Here is a 20995-nt window from a genome sequence, read left to right as displayed (position 1 = left end):
ATGGAGACATTATGTAATCGGTTCTGTCTGTTTGTTTGTCTGTTTGTTTATCTAGTATCCACAGTTTTCAAAATACAATTTTTCAAAATTTTGTGTTGTGTTAGATACCAATAACTCCATGTGATTTCATTTCAGTGAAACTCACATCGTCACATCAAATGTGAAAATCAGTAAAAACTTCATATTTTACCCACAACTTTTTATGAGTCGTCTTCGAACTTCACAACAAAATTGTAGGCCTTGGGGGACATGAGTAGCTACTTGAGCTAAGCATTTGACCTTGACGTTCATTGTTAGTACCCAAGATCAAAGTTGACCATGAAAAAAATGGAGCATGGGCATGGAGAGAGTGTCAGAGTTTTAGTATTGCCCTTCCCTTTGGGGGAAGAGTGGCGCTCTCTGATTTATGATAGCAGTAGCAGGATTCTAAAGCGTGCAGGGCTATAACCTCTGCTCAGACTCAGTCACATGCTGCAAAATGATCAGATGATGCTTCGCAGTGCAAGTGGATACTGAAGAAGAAAATTCTGCAAATGTAACTCAAGACTTTCTCAAGCCAAATAAATGGTAAATGGCCTGTATTTGTATAGCGCTTTACTAGTCCCTAAGGACCCCAAAGCGCTTTACACATCCAGTCATTCACCCATTCACACACTGGTGATGGCAAGCTACATTGTAGCCACAGCCACCCTGGGGCGCACTGACAGAGGCGAGGCTGCCGGACACTGGCGCCACCGGGCCCTCTGACCACCACCAGTAGGCAACGGGTGAAGTGTCTTGCCCAAGGACCCAACGACTGAGACTGTCCGAGCCGGGGCTCGAACCGGCAACCTTCTGATTACAAGGCGAACTCCCAACTCTTGAGCCACGATCGCCCCATAAATGGGATCTTCTTCAGTGGCCTGGTCAGTCAACTGATCTCAGCCCAGTAGTAAACTTAACAAATGAATGGCTGGCATGGCGTTATCAGTGAGAAGTGGTACAGTTTAACTTTTTATACAGTACCTACAAATTCCACTCAATACAGTAAAATAGTATAACTTGCACACATAATTGCATTTGTCTGTCCAAAATAAACAGGTCTCAAGGGCCATTGCTTAGAAACCAGAAACATTAGAACACTGGGACTTCTTTTAGACAGACAGAGCATTAAAGTGATGCTGGGGAATATAGTGTGCACCAATAGTTGCTATATTGTGCCAGAAAAAGCAGAATGAATCTGGTAATTAAAACTATGCTCCATGTCCTGCATAAATGTCACAGAAAACATGAATGCCTGCATATTCCTAGAAGTGAGCAAAGGTGGCTCGCTTATCGCCGATAGGCAGATAGCTGTTATTAAAAAGGAGGACCACAGTGCAATATGCTCTGAATGAAAGTAAAACCTCTGCGTCAGATGTCAAGTCTTTGCCAAGGGGTATATCACTTGGATGAAAGTGACATTGTTTAATACAGATATTAGCATATGTGCCATCTTGTAGCCGCCAGTGTGCAACTGATCCCTCGTTTCAAATCTGGCAAGAGACAGCTGCACTCTGATCAAACCAAGTAATCAAGAGCCTCATTGTGATGGAGAAAAGTACAATTTATAGTCTGGCATAGCTAAGCAATACTGAGCCTCCCCATGTGGACAGAGTAAAATTTGATGTTGTTTCTTTGCTTTCCAAATGTAGATATTCTACAAATGCTAGGTTCATCCAAGTAGCCCCAATGGCAATTATAGAGAAACCAGAGTATTTTGAAGTTTAAGCTGGGTAAGCTTGACCAACTGTTAATTAAAAAGCATGGCTTAGTGCTCTGGTATAAAGTAGTAGAAAGGGGGGGGGGGGATGGAGCAAACAATGGGCCTAGGATGTTTTTTTTTTTTTCCTAATATCTTTTTATTGTTGTTTTGGGGTAGAATCACATTTGAAAATCATTAGCATGTAATGTTGTGTGTCATAAAATAAGAGATGCCTTTGACATTAGAAGATTACTTAATTAAGTGAGCTAGAGGCTCAAGGGCCAATGCAAATAGCTGTGGAGTTGAAGGAAAGTCTTGATGAGATGACCCAGAGGCACTAAACAATGCCCTGCTAGAATTCCTGACAGTTTACAATAAAGTGGTTTAACAGTCGAATGAACCCATCATTACACTTGCACACACTGCAAATAGGACCACCTAAGTCTTTCAAACTCTTCTGCTAACCAAGTCATTTGGCAGCAGCTGGGTGGTTAATATCTACAGCTGCAGTACTATATATAACCTGGGGTAAAAGTGCCATGCCTGTTTTAAAGGGGAACTATTATGCTCATTTCCAGGTCCATAATTTTACTCAAGGACTCGAGGATAATCTCTATTTATCTTAAAATGCCTGAGGTTACATGATATATTAAGCATACCCCCTTCAGTTACATCATACTGTTTAAAAAAAAAATAGGGAAAATATCTAAAATAAACATTTACAACAGTCTGAAGTTTGGGATTTTTTGATTGCTTGTACACACACTGACCTCAGTATTTAAAACTTTGGTTAAGATAAGCATGTACTGTGACAGTATACATGACAAACAAGGAAACACATAAATACTGTCTTCTAATGTTTCTAGTTTTGAAAGTATAAGAAAACAGACACATTTACATTTATTACATTTATACTTCTTTATAACATAGCATCTCCTCTCTGCATGTGTGAGGCAAAATCAGATTTGACTTAAACATTGCTTTCCTAACTTTGTAGAATAAAATCTGACAATAGTATCCAAGAATATAAACAAACTGAATTGTATTTATTGGTTAAAAAAATATGCCAACAAGTTTTTACCTTATTGACCTTATTTATTTGAATTGGTTTAAATTCACGTCAGTGTTTTAGTTAGTTGGTTTAGTTGGTTTAGTCGGATTCATTGACCTGCTCTTTTCTCGTAGTGTACTACTGTGTTGCCAAGCCAGTGGCATCTGAGTGATGCACACAAGGTGCCCTTAAGCACAATTATTTTAGTGCGCAAGGATAACATTGGTAATGGCCATATTTTATCAGAGACCACATTTTTTTCATTAGGTCACAAACCGAATAGACGCTGTGGTTCTAGTGGAATATCTTTTGAAAACAAGTTTAAGGGAAGCACCGGATTAGTCATGCACAGTACATCGTCTACAAATCACTCACTCCCTGCAGAAGCACTTTAATTGGGTGGTGTAGCAGAGATATCTTGTAGTCCCCCAACAATTCCTGTGGTGGTTTATTTGAATTCAAACTGTGTCCGATATTGTCCATGCTGCTTATCAGAGGAAATGACACGGATGAGCCTTGTGAACCAACTGATTGACCAATTCAGAGAGCCGTTCCTCTAATCAAAACAGATTCTGACTCCCCCATTAATGGTGCTGACTCACCGCATCTAAGTAGTTCCTGAAATTCTTCATCTCCTTGCTCTCAAATGCCATCTCAGAGCAGGGCTGTCATTTGCTCCATGGATTGTGTTTCACAACTTCATTTCAATGTGAGCAGCCCGACACCATGAGCAAATCTGGCAGCCCGTCAAGGAAAACAATCGAGACTGCAGTGTCATTTAAAATGTTGATATTTATATTATACTTCAGATATTTATACCCTTATTCGTCCTGTTTTATTGGTTTCTCTCTTTGTGTTAAATAGGTCAACCTGGTTTTAGATGATGGCCGGTCTCTGGGTCTGATGATCCGAGGGGGAGCGGAATATGCTTTGGGTATTTACATCACTGGAGTGGACCAAGGGTCAGCAGCAGAGTGTGGAGGACTGAAGGTATTGCTTCAATTTCATTTTTCTCTCACTACATTGTTTTACATTGTTTATCTAACTTATGTCTTGCGGCATAGCTACTTATACTTCGGAATTCACATGAGAAGATTAGCTAGCTATTTGAAATCATTTTAGTATGCTCCTCCCCCACACGGTTTTCATGCCAAAAACACTTGCTGTATGCCAAAAGTCTCATTATATTGCTTTACAGTGCATCTCACTGTATTGATTTTGCGATATGAGGAAATAGCTTCTTTATATGGTCTGTTCGAGATTGTTCATTACAAATGCAAAAGTACCTGCAGGCTACATCTGCAGCTTCCTCTGCTGAGCTCAGGCTCTGCTCGGTTTGCCATCAGATAAACCACTGGGTTAAAAAATATATATGCATAATGCTTTTCTTTTAACAGCTGTATTACATTATTGTGGCTTGTTTCTGGATGCCATTAGGTGTTCCTAATTTAAACGATCAGAAACATCGTTTGGAAAGCCTTGACCTGACAATGTCGATCCTTTAAGGATCCAAAAAAAAACCCTTTAACATGGGATTGATCCTCTGCAGTATTTTTTTTTCTTTTGATGAACAAATAAATGCTGCTGTCAAAGTTAGCTTCTTTCAACTTAGTGATACTTGTGAAGGTGAAACCGTTTCTCTGCTTCAGAGACTTTCTAAAAGGTTATTCATGCCTTCATTTCATCTCGGCGTGACTTCTGCAATAGTCTCTATTCAGGTGTCAGTCAGTTGTTTCTTGCTCGACTGCAGCTCGTCTAAAAGGCTGCTGTGGGACTCTGACCTGGTATTCGCAAACAACACTGCATTTCACCCATGTTAGATTTTAAGATTTTATTGTTCGTTTTTAAGTCATTACATGGGTTGGCACCTACCTCGCTGATCTTTAAACGTTACTCACTGTTATCTGCTGAGCAGGTAATCCTTGATGTCCTATTGTACAGATTTAAATATAAAGGATATCGTCTCTTTTACAGTAGTTGCTGCAAAATCTTCGGACTGTTATAAAACAAATTTTTACAACTTGTCTTTTAAACCAGACAGAGCTCTGATTATTTTTTTCATAACTATAACTTGAATGTGTTGTATTGTTTTATTATTACTCTTTTAGCATTGATCTCTTGTTTTCAAATGCACTGACCTGACTCGAATTTCAAAATATTATTGTAAACAATATTATTATTGCATCAGGATAGGAGGCATGCCAGATAAATGCACATAACCATCTAAGGCTGAAAAGGCCAGCTCAAGTCATTCTTGTTCCTGTGTTTGTCTGCTGCTGATACACCAGGAGGAATGAGAGAGAAAGTAATCAAACTCGCACTGTAACTTACATGTCACGGGCAGACAGCATGTTGTTAGTGGTGCTGAGGCGCAAGAAGCCCGGCAGCATCTCAACAGACCCGAGTGACTTGTACATGCTGTTTAATGTGTTTCGGCTGAGTAGCTTATTTGCTGTCGAGCGTTGAAAACTGACATTAGCAGGAGGAACACCATAATTCCCTCCACACTCACCACCAAGCTGGAGCATCTGGGACTCAGCTCATCTATGTGTCAGTGGATCTCCAACTTCCTAACTGGCAGACCACAGGCAGTAAGGATGGGCGGACATGTCTCAGCCTCCACCACTCTCAGCACTGGAGCCCCCCAGGGGTGTGTTCTGAGCCCCCTGCTGTACTCTTTGTACACATATGACTGTGTGGCCACTACCAGCTCCACCACCATCATCAAGTTTGCTGACGACACCGTCGTGGTGGGCCTGATCTCTGATAACAACGAGACGGCCTACCTGAAGGAGATTAGGAATCTGGAGAACTGGTGCCAGAGGAACAACCTCCTTCTAAACGTCAGTAAGACAAAGGAGCTGATAGTGGACTTCAGCACTAAGCAGGAGAGGAACTACCAGACCCCCGTCATCAACGAGTGCCCAGTGGAGAGAGTGGACAGCTTCAAATACCTCGGAGTTCACATCACGCAGGACCTGTCATGGTCCTGTCACATCAACACTGTGGTGAAAAAGGCCCGACAGCGTCTCTACCACCTCAGACGCTTGAGAGACTTCCAACTGCCCTCCAAGGTGCTCAGGAACTTTTACTCGTGCACCATAGAGAGCATCCTGGCGGGAAACATCTTAACCTGGTTCGGGAACAGCACCATGCAGGACAGACGAGCTCTACAGAGGGTTGTGCGGTCAGCTGAGCGCACCATCCGCTCCGAGCTCCCTGACCTGCACTCAATCTACAGCAGGCGGTGCTGGACCAAGGCCAGGAAGATCGTGAAGGACTTCAGCCATCCCAACAACAGACTGTTCTCTCTGTTGAGGTCAGGAAAGCGATTCTGCTCCCTGAAGACCAACACAGAGAGACTGAGGAGGAGCTTCTTCCCGCAGGCGATACGGTCTCTCAATCACACCACCACACAGTACTGACCCACACATATGGTTCTTACACACACACTGGACTTTCTGGACTTTGGTTTTGCACAACACTGGTCACTATATTCTTCATTTCCGGTTAATACTTGTACAGTTGCTGTTATTGTGTATATATTTATTTATATTTAGATTTCTTCATACATTCTTATATAGTTCTATATTGTGTATTTTGTTGTACAGTTATTTTATTTTCAACTTTAATTTATATATGTTATCTTATTCTTCCCAGTTAAATTTACCCTTCATTCTAATTTGTGTTGTACAGTTATTTCATTTTTAACCTTAATTTATATTTTATTCCTTCCTAGTTAAATTTACCCTTTTTAATTTTTCATATTTATTTCCTATCTTATTCATAGCCTTTTCCTTTTTTGTTTTCTTTAGGTCACGAGCAGTTGTCCAAGCATTTCACTACATATCATACTGTGTATGACTGTGTACGTGACAAATAAAAAATTTGAATTTGAACCTGCCATGAAGACACAAATATAGAAAATATATTTTCCCTTTTGGTTTCATTTTTTTTCTTTTTTTTTTCTCCCAAAATTTGAAGAGGGCAAGTGATTTGGAGAGCAGATGTGTGCCTCAGTCGATCTTTGTAGTTGATGACCACAAATGGAATTGCAAACTGATGTTATCAAAATCTAATGATTTTTTCATTGTATGTCAGTTCTGAATATTCTAAGCTGTCATCACTTATTTTTCACAGTATTAATGGGCTGATGCCAGTTATGCTCCAACAGCAAGCTAACATGCAGACACACACACACACACACACACACACCAACTGCCAGCATAGCACCGCCTCCTCTTGTTCTCTCACAGTGCTGTGTTCTTGTCATTCGTCTTAGTTGCCTTGTTATATTTATCTACTGAGTACCTACAAATTACAATGATGTGGACTCAGTTTTTCCCTGTGACATTAAATACTGATATTTTTAAGTTTTTAGAAATTCTAGTATGTACATATACGTACATATATGCATGACATCAATTGTACAATATAAGGAGGAGCACATGAGTAGCAGTTAAACTGTAAATATTGGTGGATCGATCCATACTCCAGTCCATATGCTGAAGTATCCTTGGGCAAGATGCTAAACCCCATGTTGCTGTGTGTGATTGGGTGAATGACACTTACAGTAGAAACGCTTTGATTCCTCAAATGAGTCAAAAGGCACTATATGAGTATCAGTCCCATTTACCATTTAACGTCCAGCAGTGTCTTGTAATGTTACTTTGTTGGTCAGTAACAAAACTAAGTTGTTTTACTTGAAACCAAAGTGAGTCATTGCTTTTTATGTGCATTTGCACCCAGGAGCAGAGTAAAGGGTTGGCTTAAAGGAGTTGGCTAAGGTTTGGCTAAACTAAAGTGTAGCCATCCTTTTAACCACCCCACAAACATATCATGAAGACTTAATGTGAGTCATATATTCACAGAACTGGATTTATTAATGACTGGAGACAATTATTTAATTTTTCTAAAATACCTTTTCCAAAAACATTTCTCGATATGTCACCTGGATACATTTTCACAGCACAGTCTTTAATTGCTGATTTACAATGTAAATCAGCAATTAAAGTCATTAACAGAACTGGCTTCAATCCACCATCTAACTTACTCTTAAATTAAACACACTTAAATTTATTGACCTGGCCGAGCTTAAAACAGTCCAAATTATGTACGGAGCAAGATAAATATTCAGTTTTTTCAAGTCTGACAAAAAAAAACATGCACTGAGAGGAAATTATGTGTTTAAGGGTTAATAGTAAATATTACAGCATTACAGTCAAGGGAGTAACACTGAATATCAGGGTGATTTTACTTTTCAGTTCTGTCGAGTTCTCACTCTGCTCATCTGAATATTGCTGTTTTTCGTTATCACAAAATCAAATCAAATCACTTTTATTGTCACATCACATCATTAACATTATTGTTATATGTACATATTAGGGGTGCAACGATACACAAAATTCACGGTTCGGTTCGGTTCGATACTTTGGTGTCACGGTTTGATATTTTTTCGATACAAAAAAAATGTTCATGCCTTTTTAATTTTTCATTTATTAAAATTATAAATTTATATTTTAACTCAAAAGTACAGTTTTTAAATTTAACCCTAACCCTTGTGCGTGTTTTTTATTTTGACAGCGAATGCGCACCTGCGGACCACTTATGTGCAGCCCTGGTTATTTAGCTCGTCATATTGCAGCCACAGAAATTATTTTGTCCATGAAACCATAAAGCTGCACTTTCTTTTTGCCTTATAGTCTCATTTGTCATAACTTCTCCGTTTTTTAGTAAGCTTTTCTTTGGCTGTCACTTCTTCACCCTGACCTGTCTTATTTGGCTCAGCAGAACTAAAATATATATATCCTGCTGCTTTTACACACGCACTCACATAAGCTCAGCGATTCTCTGCGCAATCAACCTCTCACATGTTTAAGCTTGCTTTGGGAGATTTCACTTGTCATGTTTGCATAGTAAGCTAACGATTAATAAGACGATGTCAGAGGAATTGGTGCGCAAATTATCATCACTCACAGATCAGTGCTGTCGCTCTCTATACACAGTTCGCACGATTGCAAAGTGAAAGCAAAAAAACAAGCGCAAATTCAAACGCGATTTCAATATGTCACATATTGACAGTGGCTCACAGATGCCAATGACATAATTACCCAGCTACATTTCTGAAAGAATGCAAAAGCATTGACATATATTTTTCCTTCCTACAATAGCCCGACGGGCAGGGCAGAGATAGATTTTGGTAGCCCGACTGAAAAAAATCGCTAGCTCCAGGACGTCGGGCTAGCGATATTGCAAGCCCTGTATCTGATTGAGGAATCACTCATCTTTGGAAAAGAGAGTTTATTACAGAGAAATGTCTCTTTCCAAAATAAAAGCTATACTATCCGCGTCTTCTGGGCTATATTCTCAGCAGCATAAGGAGAATCATGTGCTAACAGCTGTCTAAATGACTCGGCTAAAGTTAGTAGCATGCTTGTTGTTTTGGTCTTTGCACTAGGATGATGTCGGCGTAAATGTGCAGTCGTATTCGTTGTGTTCCCACTAGTGCTTTCAGGTTAATCTCGTTGAAATGACCTTAACGCCACAACACGGCAAATCTCCGTTAACGAGCTACCGCCGATCGCCCCGTGCATGGGGCTAGACAGCCAACACGTTAACGAGCTAACTGCGCTAACACACTAGCTCCCACCCATGTAATTGAGCATTGCATGGCACATCCAACATACTGTTTTACTTTAGTCCATGACTCGCTTACCTTCAGGGTCATACGTCACATGAAAACCAAAATAATTCCAAACGCCAGATCTGAATGAGGGTGGGGGAGGTCCATGTGTCTTGCTAGCTTGCCCTGCGCTCTTCCTTCTGACTATGCTGTCTGTGTTGAGCGCTCAGTGGATCTGCGCTCGACAGTGCAGCCTAGGCGGAGTAGTCGAACGCAGATTCACTGAGCGCTCAACACAGACAGCATCGTCGGAAGGAAAGTTGATAAAATAAATTACAAATGTTGTATTGTTCGATACATATGCGTACCGAACCGAAAGCACTGTATCGAACGGTTCAATATCGATACGAATATCGTTGCACCCCTAGTACATATAGGTAATGAGGAAGCCTGTGTAAAGTCTGCCTGTCTGCCATTCTCTGATTATCAGCAATTTTAAAAAAATAACATAAGCAATAGTTCCAGATTTGTAATTGCACAAAAAAAGTATATTATGAGTCCGAAAGCCACTTCGACCTTGCAGTCAAAAACTGAGTATTTTCTCTACAGCAATTTGCTCTGCAGAAGCAAAATAGCGAAGCTGTGCCATCGTCTAAGGCCAGCCCTGTAAAAATCACGCCATTGGACCACTTTGTGGAGCTGCTGTGCGCAGCCAGCAGAAGCATCTGAAATTAGAGCTCTTCCCAGGTGACAGACACATATCAACCAGGCACAGTTGGAAATTTACACGATGATGTTATTTTTGTCCTTTCCACTAACAAAATTCAAAATAATACAAATGCCTCCAGCACATAAAGGTTATCCTTTCTGCTGTCTCTCTAGCTAAGCAACACATGTGCACTCAAAAATTATGCAACAGCCCTTAAAAGAGGAAAAGAAACAGAAACAAATATTGCTGTGGATCCCTTTGTTTACCTGAACTGCTAAACTAATGCATTACAACCAACACTTCACTATAAAAAAGCTTTGTGGTCAAGTGAAGCCAGTATAGATGTGCTTTAGGTTTCAAGTCTTATTTTGTACATTATAGTCTCCCTTATAGTGAAAAGAAATATGATGCATCATGGTTTTCTCAGCACGGTGGTTAGCACTGTTGCCTCACAGCAAGAAGGTCCTGAGTGCAGGGTCTTTCTGTGTGGAGTTTCTCCCCGTGTTTGCGTGGGTTCTCCCTGGGTACTCCGGCTTCCTCCCACAGTCCAAAGACATGCACTTTGTGGGGATAGGTTAATTGACCATTGACTGCATTCACTATAGGTGTGAATGCGGGGTAAATGGACTTTTACCGTACATGGACTTCTCCAATGGACTCAGTTGGAAACTCTAAATTGCCCATAGGTGTGAATGCGGGAGTGAATGTGAATGCGAATAGTTGTCTGTCCCTGTGTGTTAGACCTGCGACAGACTGGCGACCTGTCCAGGGTGTGCCCCGCCTCTCGCCCTATGACAGCTGGGATTGGCTCCAGCACCCCCCGCGACCCTGAAAAGGATAAGCGGAAGCGAATGGATGGATGGTTTTCTTTATGGACTGGAGCAAACTAGTGACTGAGTCTTTCATGCAAGTGTTCTGTGGATTCTCATTGGGATCTGCCTCTCTCTACAAACTTGTCACATTAAGCATTAAAAAAAAAGAAAGAACAAGTTTAGATCAACAGTTTAATGAACAACCTCCTGAAAAACTACCAAACACTTAAACGTTCAGGAAACACTATCCTGTTGGTCACTAGTTAACAATAACTACTTGGTCATGATCAGAGTGAGTGTAACTCAGCACCACCATGAAGTGATAGCTAATTTAGCAGAAAATCATTTGTGCCACATGCTAGTCCTACAACGAGGTCAGATCAGAGGGTCAGACATAAAACAGGTGGTGGGTATTTAATGGTGTACATTAAAACTGCCAAGCAGTCATGTGGGGCCATGGTGCATCAGCACAGCGATCTTTCTAACCAATGGGCCAGCACATATTCTTAGAAGAATCGGATTTGCCTTTCACATCTGCTGTTTCTGTCGTCTCAAACAGGAAATCTCTGACCAGTTATGACATTTCCTTTGAGAGATGTTTCAGTGAATCTGCAAACAACAGATGGAGTTTTCCAATTCACCACTTTTCTTCTATACATATTTACTGCTACCAGTAAACCGGTTGACCATTCCTTAAAAAGACTGATATCTCTATTTTTCTTCACCATGGGGGGGCAGCGCATACTGTGCTGTGCTGAAACAAGATGTGCTGTTTTCAGTTTTCAGAGGAAATCCAGGCTTTAATAACCTGGAAATTACTTCCAAAGAACAAAAATTGTTCAATCAAAGCAATCGAGAAGAAGGTAAAGGGTAAATGGACTGGTCCTTAAATTGGGCTTTTCTACTCTACCTGAGCACTCAAAGCACTTTATTTATCATGCCTTCACCCGTTAACACACATTCATAAAAATACTTTTTTTCCACTAACTAACATTCACACTCAAGTAAACACATCTGAGAGCAACTCAGGGTTCAGTAACTTGCCCAAGGATACTGCAGACTGGAAAAGCCAGGGATCGAACCACCAGCCTTCCAAACAATACATGACCTCCTCCATTTCCTGAGTTACAGCCACCCATTAAGGTAAAGGGACATGTAGAAAAACACTTCTTTATCTTCTCATTTTTCACTTTGTACAAACTTGATTCTTTTCCTCTCCTGCTCCTCTACGCCTCAGTCCTTCCTACCAGAGATGCAAGCAGATGAGGCGAGGAGGAGACATGAATAGAGTCGAGATAACGGTCAATTAACAAACTCAGACATTCTTAATTAGGATCCATAATTTTAAAACGATGTCTCTTAAATACGATGTGTGTATTGAGTCAATCTGTTCTCTTTTTTTCATAGCTTATTACTGTGTTTTATGATCTCAGATAAAAATTCTTCTCATGTGCCACAATGTACTGATATCATATATATCTCTGTTTACCATGCACCCATTAGCTGTGAAAGGGATAAAGTATCAAGCAGATGAACTTAATGCAAAGAAATACTTTGTAGATGATAGGCTTGTATATTCCAGCTGTGTGCCGTGCCTCTTTTATGCCTCAAGGGTGAAAACACAAAGGATGCACCTGTGCTTCCCCGATTATAGCTTCTCCAGCAAGCCCCCATTCAATATGCGCTAAGAGTAATTTCTGGGTCACAGGCAGGAGTATGAGGACAGATGAGATGGGGAGGCACAAATTAGAGAAATGAGAAAATCCCAGAGGAAACAAGAGAAATAAACAGAAGTAAAACTACAAATATGACAGACTAAATGGTGCGGCAATTTTATTTATTTATTTATTTTTACACTATTAAACAAAAACTGGGCTTAGACTGACCATTTTATTCTCAGGTAGTACAGCATTGATCCTTTGAGTGCATAGCTTTGGTTGGATTGCAGACAGATTTGTGTATTCTTTGTGGCATGGCAACAGAGGGCTGGACATCTCCTCCCCTGAGCCCTTCATCTCATGCCCGTCAACCAGCCAATTGGCCAGACTCCTATTAAAAGGCCCACACGGGTATACACACTCAGCATAGCATATCTTGATTGCTGTTAGCAACCACAAAAAAAGAACTTTTATCAAAAAGAAAATAAGAATGAAATTTTTTTTTCACCCCTTTTCTGTTTGTTTTTATTTTTCATATGTGTTTTCTACTTGGGAGCCACTTCTTATCTGTGAAACCATCAAACTGGATTTTTCAGCACTCAAACTGTTTTTTCCTCTTGCCCCAATTTCCCCCATTTTCTTTGTTTTGGTGCCTAGTGCTTAGCATGTGGAGTGGAAGTTTCTCATTAAGAAACACCTGAATAAAAACAAAGCAGTGGCACTTCTATTACAAGCACATTTACACTTGAATCCAGGGCTCAGATGTATAAATAAATAACTAAATAAGTAACAGCTCTAAAAAAAAAAAAAAGCTTGTTTTTCTCCCTGGTACAATATGTCTCCATGAGGCCTTTGCTGATTTAGGGTGATGCTCCACCGCACACCTGGCTTTGCCTCCAGGGCCAAATGCCAAACACTGTCTCAAAAGGTTGAGGAAGAGGTCAAGAAACCCGCAAGAGAAGAGGAAAAAACACAGTCACAAATAGAGCAGGGCGATATGGCCAAAAATATTTATCACGATATATATTTGAAAATTTGCGATAACGATATAACCGACGATATAATTGATGCGAGACAAAATACAACTCCACAACATTACTAGCGCAAAAAGACAACCTTCCATTTATTTTCACTTAAACAAGAAGCTGGTTTTTATGTACATTAAAGCTTTATAAAAATGTAACAGTGCAAATGCAAATTCCTTGCTGAAACTTTAACCAAAAGGCATTTCCAGTAGAAATGGGCTGACATATCCTGAGCATAACCATGTATAATATCAACTGAAGTTAAAAAGAGGTGCTTTGCAACATTAAACTGCAGTGTGCAGTACGCATTTTTCGGACCATAAGGTGCACGGGATTATAAGGCACATTAAGCGAAACAAAGCAGTCAGATAAATCAAACTTTATTAAACTCATTCTTCTTGCTTCCTCCACTTCTGTACCATTGATTCATTAATGTTGAATTCTCTGGCAGCGGCTCTATTCCCATGTTGTTGCAGTATATTAATGACTAACCTCGTATTGTGGATGGATTATCTCAGTTGTTCTCCTGACTGAAGTTTGGTCCGTTTACAGCATCCTGCCATGCGATTGCATTTGTCTCTAACCATGAAGAACCTTCACGTTAACTTTTATAAGTGGAAAAGTGTTAGTGTTCGTCCTCCAGCTTCACTGTGTATGTTATGCTAACATAGCTGTGTCGCTAGCGATCACGTAGCACATCATTATATACCAGCTAGCCCAACTTCAGTAACCCTACAAACGTCACTGCTGTTTAGTTTCCTGTCTTCATTTATGTTGGAAGTGATAGCAGAGCTGTACGTTTGATTTTTTTCAGAAATCTCTCAGTCAGAACATGCAATATCATGCTTGGGTAACTAGCGAAACTAGCGAGCTAACTTCCGCTAGCTTCCTGCTAACTTCTAACTCCGTTAAATGTAATACATTTTGTTTTCATGGATGCCTGGAAGTTAAACTTTATAGTTACACCTGGTAAAGCAGCATGCTGATCGTTTTATTAAAGATGAAAGAATTTAGACAGTTTTTAACTCTAAGTGATGCTGCAGTGTTGTTTGACCTGAAGCATACGGAGTTTAGGACCCAGATTACTCCCAGATTTAAGAGCATCTTAGTCCGACAAATATGACAATAACAACGGCCGCTTGCATGTTCTGCAAAAAAATGTGCTTTGTCGTGTATCTGACGGACAAACACCAAACCAGTTCCACATCACGGAAGTTGCACCATTTTTACAAACCAATTCTGGTTCATCTGTTTCACTCAACAATCGGCCATGTGCGTATGAAAACAAAGGCACTGCGCATGCGCGTTTTACTCCCATTCTATCGCGATATTTCATTTTCCTATCGTTGCCTAACATTATACCGGTATTACCAGAGGTGTGGACTCGAGTCACATGACTTGGACTCGAGTCAGACTCGAGTCATTAATTTTATGACTTTAGACTTGACTTGAAAAAATGTTCTAAGACTTGTGACTTGACTTGGACTTTTACACCAATGACTTGGGACTTGAATTGGACTTGAACCGGTTTACTTGAAAAGACTTGATATTTTACCCAAAATATAAAATTTAACATGCATATTATATAGAGATTGAAAATGTGACGTCATTCACGGGTAGAACCGCAAAGGATTCTGGGAACTCGTGGCAAGCGGTAGTAGCGCACGCAGGCTTTCAATTAAAATCAGTCACACAGCGATAAAAAGAAACACAAAAATGTCAAGTCAAGAAGCTGTTGTATTATTAACTGCAATAGCCGGTCGCATGACAGCCACGGGAAGCCGACGGGTAAAGAGATCGGTTGTTATCGGATTACGTCGTTGAAGAGAAATTGTTCAAGCCATGTTTCCGAAGTAACAAAGACGCGACGGATGGTCTGGATTGCAGCCATTCAAAGATCAAATATAACGTCCCAGAACACTCCAGCTCACAGGTTAGTCTGCTCCAAGCATTTACACGAAGGTCAGTATTTTTTAGTAGTTAATACGTCATTTTTCTTAACGTAATTGGTGATATAGGTTACAAGCAAGTCTGACGCTGAACAGAAATTGTCGCGCTATGCTCCTTTGTTTATTGTGCATAAATAGTAAATTGTCCTGACACAATATTGCGTTTCGCTTCTGTTATTATGGTACATTGACAAAAACATATACTTTTATTCACAGGATAAAACAGGTTTTTTGTATCACTAATTGCCCAGTACGATTACAGCATACAATATTGTTGTCACTGCTACATTTCTGTAACGCTACCAGAAATTATTTCCACTACTAATTAATTACCGTTGAGCTCAAAGGTCCTATTAATAAACGGTTAACGAATGTGTATTTATGACGACAATTTGTGAGACTGGTAAACTTATGATACGTACGATGGTCTTTCGTTCTACACGGTGCATTTCAAGGTCCTGTACCCATCCGTCGGTAAACTGTACCTGGGCTTGTTGCAGTGACCTGAAGTTACTAAACTTCATGAGTGTATGCACTCACTCCAAGAACCGTATGATTATAAATATGCATATAAATATGCTAAGATGAGATAGCTGACTTCATCTAACTAGCAAATGTTTTCCAGGCTACGTTGGTGATGCAGTTTTTTTTAATGTATATGATATTTTTGTCATGCGATTTTAAAGCCAGTCCTACAACCGCATCCAAGAATAACATGCAGCTTATCTCAGAACTGTCGGTGAAAATTATTCTTGGAGCTAAGTTTAATTGAGCTGCATTTTAAAGAGGTGCAATTTCACAATTTGTGTATATTTTCTAAGTTCACTATTTTGTCATGTGTTGAGAAAAACACAGATTTTAAAATTACATGGTCTAATATTTACATTTAGCATAACTGCAACATTCTTTTTTCGTTTTTTTTTTTTAAAGACTCGAAAGGACTTGAAATTCAAAATTTCAGACTTGTGACTTGACTCGGACTTTTACACCAGTGACTTGAGACTCGACTCTGACTTGCCTGACATTACTTGAGACTTGACTTGAGACTTGAGGATAAAGACTTGAGACTTACTTGAGACTTGCAAAACAATGACTTGGTCCCACCTCTGGGTATTACCGTGAACGGTATAATATGGCCCAGCCCTAGTCACAAATAATCTTTCACATGTGGATCGCTCACACAAGAGGAAAAAATAGGACAGAAACCTTCTTGTTGTGACTAGGAAAAATCTGTGATTGCCAGTTATTGTATTCAATTTTTTTATATTTGGCAAATGATTGCAAATAGTTGCCCTCAGCCTTTCTGTCTTTAAACATTTTCAGTCCGACTCAGACAGACTGCAGTCACTCTAAGATTTGATAAGGTTTGCAAATAATGACTCTTTGAACACCCAAGTTTGTGAGTGTGATAACTCAAGAACAAGGCGACGTAGGAGTTTCAAACCATACCATAAGTGTATCACCTCACTGAGTGATCCCAGATCTATCCCAGTCTTCAGAGCAACGAAAGGCAACAAAAACTTATTGCACATAGTTGCAAGAATTTTGGTCAAACCAAAATAGTTTCCTTAAGTGTGTAATCTGGTGAGGCCCAAAAATGCAGAAAATTAATCTCTGTTATGGTATTTAGTCATTAAAATGAGTCACAGATTTACCTGCAGCATACACGGCCTCATGTCTGTGAAATTCTAATTACTAACCTTTCCCACTGACACCAGTAGCATAGCAGTCACTGTCAGCTGTCCAAAGCAAAGCTAAAACATGTTTTCCGTATTAAAACAATGTCTGTCAGGATATCATGAAAAGAAAAAAGAAAAAAAAATGAATTAATATTCAGTGGATGCTAATTTAAGCGTCCAAAACCAACACAAAAACAGCTTGCTACTGTTGCTTTATTGAAAATTTGTAATTAAAGCCTGCCCTTGTTAAACTGTCAAAATTAAGACCACAGTGCACTATCATAAAGGACAGCAATGTAAACAGCTATGCAAATGTATATATTTTCACAAAGAATACATAGGAGCAAAACTTTTAGAAAAGAATTAAAACATTAAAGTGACCTTATTGTTGATGTATTTATGCGTCGTCGTCGTCAGTGTTTCCATATTTGTGTCAGCAAATGTCAGCGCTGATGATGAGCTCCCCGCTGTCTTCAGAGACCAGGGGTTCATCACTCAGCAGGAAGTCTGCACTGCTCTCAGACTTCTGGCCTAAAAAGATCTCAAGATTGTGCAGAGCAGTGTGATTTTATAATGTGCACTCATTCTGAAGTGTACGGCTTGTGGGCTGTGTGGAGCCCTCGAGCTCTGTCTAACAAATTTAACGTAATGCTGTAGCACTAAAGCTGGGTTGAGTTTGTCTTGGGGCATGAATAAAAAAAATATGTACTCTACCCACACTTGAATGCTGTTCACAGGCTATTTCCCAGTCGTATAAGAATTTTAAACTAGGTTTCGTACCTTGTGATAAAAAAAAAGAGGCTGAATTTGGCAAATTACACCTGTACTGAGACTTTATGGTTCAGCACAGCACTTTCTGAATAAAGTACTGTATAGTCCTCCACGTCAGGCTGACAGATGGCTGGGCACATTCAAAATAAATAGATACGCACAAGGATGGTTTCAGCTTCAAAGTGTGTATTTGCCTTTTTTTAAATATTGTTTTGGCAGTCTGTGCTGTGTGTTACATTTTTGCTAATCAAACCCAATGACACAAAAACATTACCTGTGCCTCGTGAGAAATTATGACAGGCAATTTGTTTACTTTCTTGCATTTTAGTATACATATATTTGGAAAAAAGTAATTTCATCAAATATTCAGAAATTCAGTGAGATCAAGACGTGTGCTTGATTTTCCACATACTAAACATTAGCATAGTTATAGATCATTGTGTGATGTCACATCCTGACCTTTCCAACTGCTTGACGAGGCTGTCGGATTCTGCAAACACCTTTATTATAGATTTGTATGCGCAAGAGGATGTAAGCAGCTATCTTAGACCTTAGCGTCCATATTGGCCTCTCATATAGAATAGAATAGAATAGAATTCAACTTTATTGTCATTGCACATGCACAGGTACAGGGCAACGAAATGCAGTTTGCATCCATCCAGAAGTGCTTTAGTGATATAGATATATTACAATATATATTAGCAATAATATAGATATGTGAGTATATTACAGAAATGGGTCTATTATGGTATGTTATAATGTACACGGTATGAAGTATGTTGTGAATATTCTATAACTATAAGTATGTACAGGCTGTAGTGAGTACAAGCTATGTACAGGATATGAACAGGATATAAATATGAAAAACTATACAGAATATGAAATAAATAACTTTACAGAATCTGGGATATACAGCTATACAGAAATGGGAACTATGCAAGTTGTAAACAGTTGTAGGATTAAAGATTATCGAATGTACAGAATGATTATTTACACAGAGCTATACAGTAGTGCAGTTAAGATAAGTGAGGGTGTAGATAGTTTCTACAGAGGCTATATAAAGTGCTAGTGGTTGTGAGTGGTGGTTCAGTCCATGTTATTATTGTGTTTGAGGATACAGTTGTCCATTGTGGGTGTGTGTATGTTCAGTCCATGAGTTTAACGTGGGTCAGATGTCAGGAGGCAGAGTTCAGGAGTCTGACAGCTGTGGGGAAGAAGCTGTTCCGGTACCTGGTGGTCTTAGTCCGGAGGCTCCTGTGGCGCCTCCCAGAGGGCAGGAGGGTGAAGAGTCCATGTGATGGGTGACTGGGGTCTTTGATGATTTTCCCAGCCCTTTTCAGACACCGCTTCCTGTAGATGTCTTTTATGGCAGGAAGTGGTGCTCCGGCGATGCGTTGGGCAGTTTTCACGACAATGCCTTCTGGTCCGAGGCAGAGCAGTTCCCGTACCAGACTGTTATACAGTTGGTCAGGATGCTCTCGATGGTGCAGCGATAGAAGTTCACCAGGATGTCTGAGGACAGGTGGTTCTTCCTCAGAGTCCTCAAGAAGAAGAGGCGCTGGTGAGCCTTCTTGACCAGCTTGGAGCAGTTGGTCGTCCAGGTGAGATCCTCGGAGATGTGGACTCCCAGGAACTTGAAGCTGCTCACACGCTCCACAGCCGTCCCCTTAATGTGGATGGGTGGATGTGGGTCAGCATCCCTCCTGTAGTCCACGATGAGCTCCTTGGTCTTCTCGGTGTTAAGCAGCAGGTTGTTTCTGTCGCACCACTCAGCCAGACGATCCACCTCCTCCCTGTAGGCGGCCTCATCGTATGCAACATATGCAACATTATGCGCCTGTTTGTAAAACAACAGGCATATTTTGGCATTTGTATTAGACTCACTTAGCTTCAGTTATGTATTAATAAGGTCTTTGGTGAAATTTGATGCAGTGATAATAGCGGAGTGTATTTGTGTCTCACTGGGTAGTATTTCTACCCTGATTTGTCTGTGTTATCTTGTCTGGATGAGTGACTGAGGTTAATACCTTGGTCTCTTTATGGCTCATCCTGGAATTCAGCCAAACACTTTCTGTTTTCATTTGTGACTGGAGATAAAGGTCTTGGAGGGAAAAAGAATATATAAGGACTTTTCTGCTGATTCAGAATTCCGTTCGTGCTATGATCAGGCCTAAGGACACCCTGGTGCAACATGAATGCATGAGACTGCTTTTTTCCCCATTTAAGGTAACCCATAGAATACAACCTACACTTACTTGATAAGAGAAAAAGAAGTGATTAACGTAACTACTGATCCAGGCATGTTTTCACATCCTACACACAGATTAGTCGTGGTCAGATAAGGAACCCTTGTGTCTGCTGGCTGAAACAAATCATTTCTCTCACAACCACAGTCACAATCACTTACTTAGCCAATCACCCAGGCTTACCTGCCTCCGATCACGCAGGGAACACAGGACGTTCGCTAAGGAGAAGGAGAGAGAAAGCCACAAACGCATGCGCAGGAGATCAGAGGAGACACTAATAGGCTGAGGTTCAAACAACTCCAGGCTTGTAACACTTGGAAGGACTCTCTGAACAAATGTGATTATTGTTCAATCTAAACCACTTTAGTTATTTTTCAAATTAGGATTTTCTTTGTTACAGAAGAGCCAAGAATGTCTGAGCTTTTAATGTACCGTGATAAATCACTGGTGTTGCAAACACCCTCGGGGCTCAGACTCGGGTAAACTAAAGATGTCTCTGAGCGCTGTCTTGTCAGTGCTCAGGAGGAGAGAGGATGCTCCCTCATAACTGCCCACAACGCTTCAGCTCCTTACCCTGCAGCCGACTGCTTCACTCTGCGTGTCTATAAGCTTATTCTCATCTGGCTACTGTGATGGATGGCTTGTATTATTCCCAGGCTTCTATAATCATCACACCGCTGAGATGTCACTGCCTTTGCCTGCAGAGAAAATGAAAGTGCGGCTGAGTAAATGTTACATCATTTTGCTCTC

At 40.3% G+C, this 20995-nt stretch overlaps 1 protein-coding gene across 6 annotated transcripts in view; it reads left to right on the top strand.

The window, feature by feature from the left end:
- The window catches only part of whrna (whirlin a), a 217871-nt gene that overhangs the window by 92708 nt on the left and 104168 nt on the right, over positions 1 to 20995 (top strand). For 5 of the 6 annotated variants that reach the window (XM_026174383.2, XM_026174381.2, XM_080304468.1 and 2 more), the window contains exon 3: positions 3639 to 3764. The exons of the other annotated variant lie outside the window; for it this stretch is intronic. In XM_026174383.2, the coding sequence (XP_026030168.1) occupies positions 3639 to 3764 (126 nt within the window). The remainder of the gene's footprint in view (positions 1 to 3638; positions 3765 to 20995) is intronic. 6 annotated transcript variants of the gene reach the window in all.

Source organism: Astatotilapia calliptera, chromosome 7, assembly GCF_964374335.1.
Source record: "Astatotilapia calliptera chromosome 7, fAstCal68.1, whole genome shotgun sequence".
Lineage (NCBI taxonomy): Eukaryota > Metazoa > Chordata > Actinopteri > Cichliformes > Cichlidae > Astatotilapia > Astatotilapia calliptera.
The sequence above is the reverse complement of the archived record's forward strand: the minus strand, read 5'-3'. Positions and strand labels throughout refer to the sequence as shown.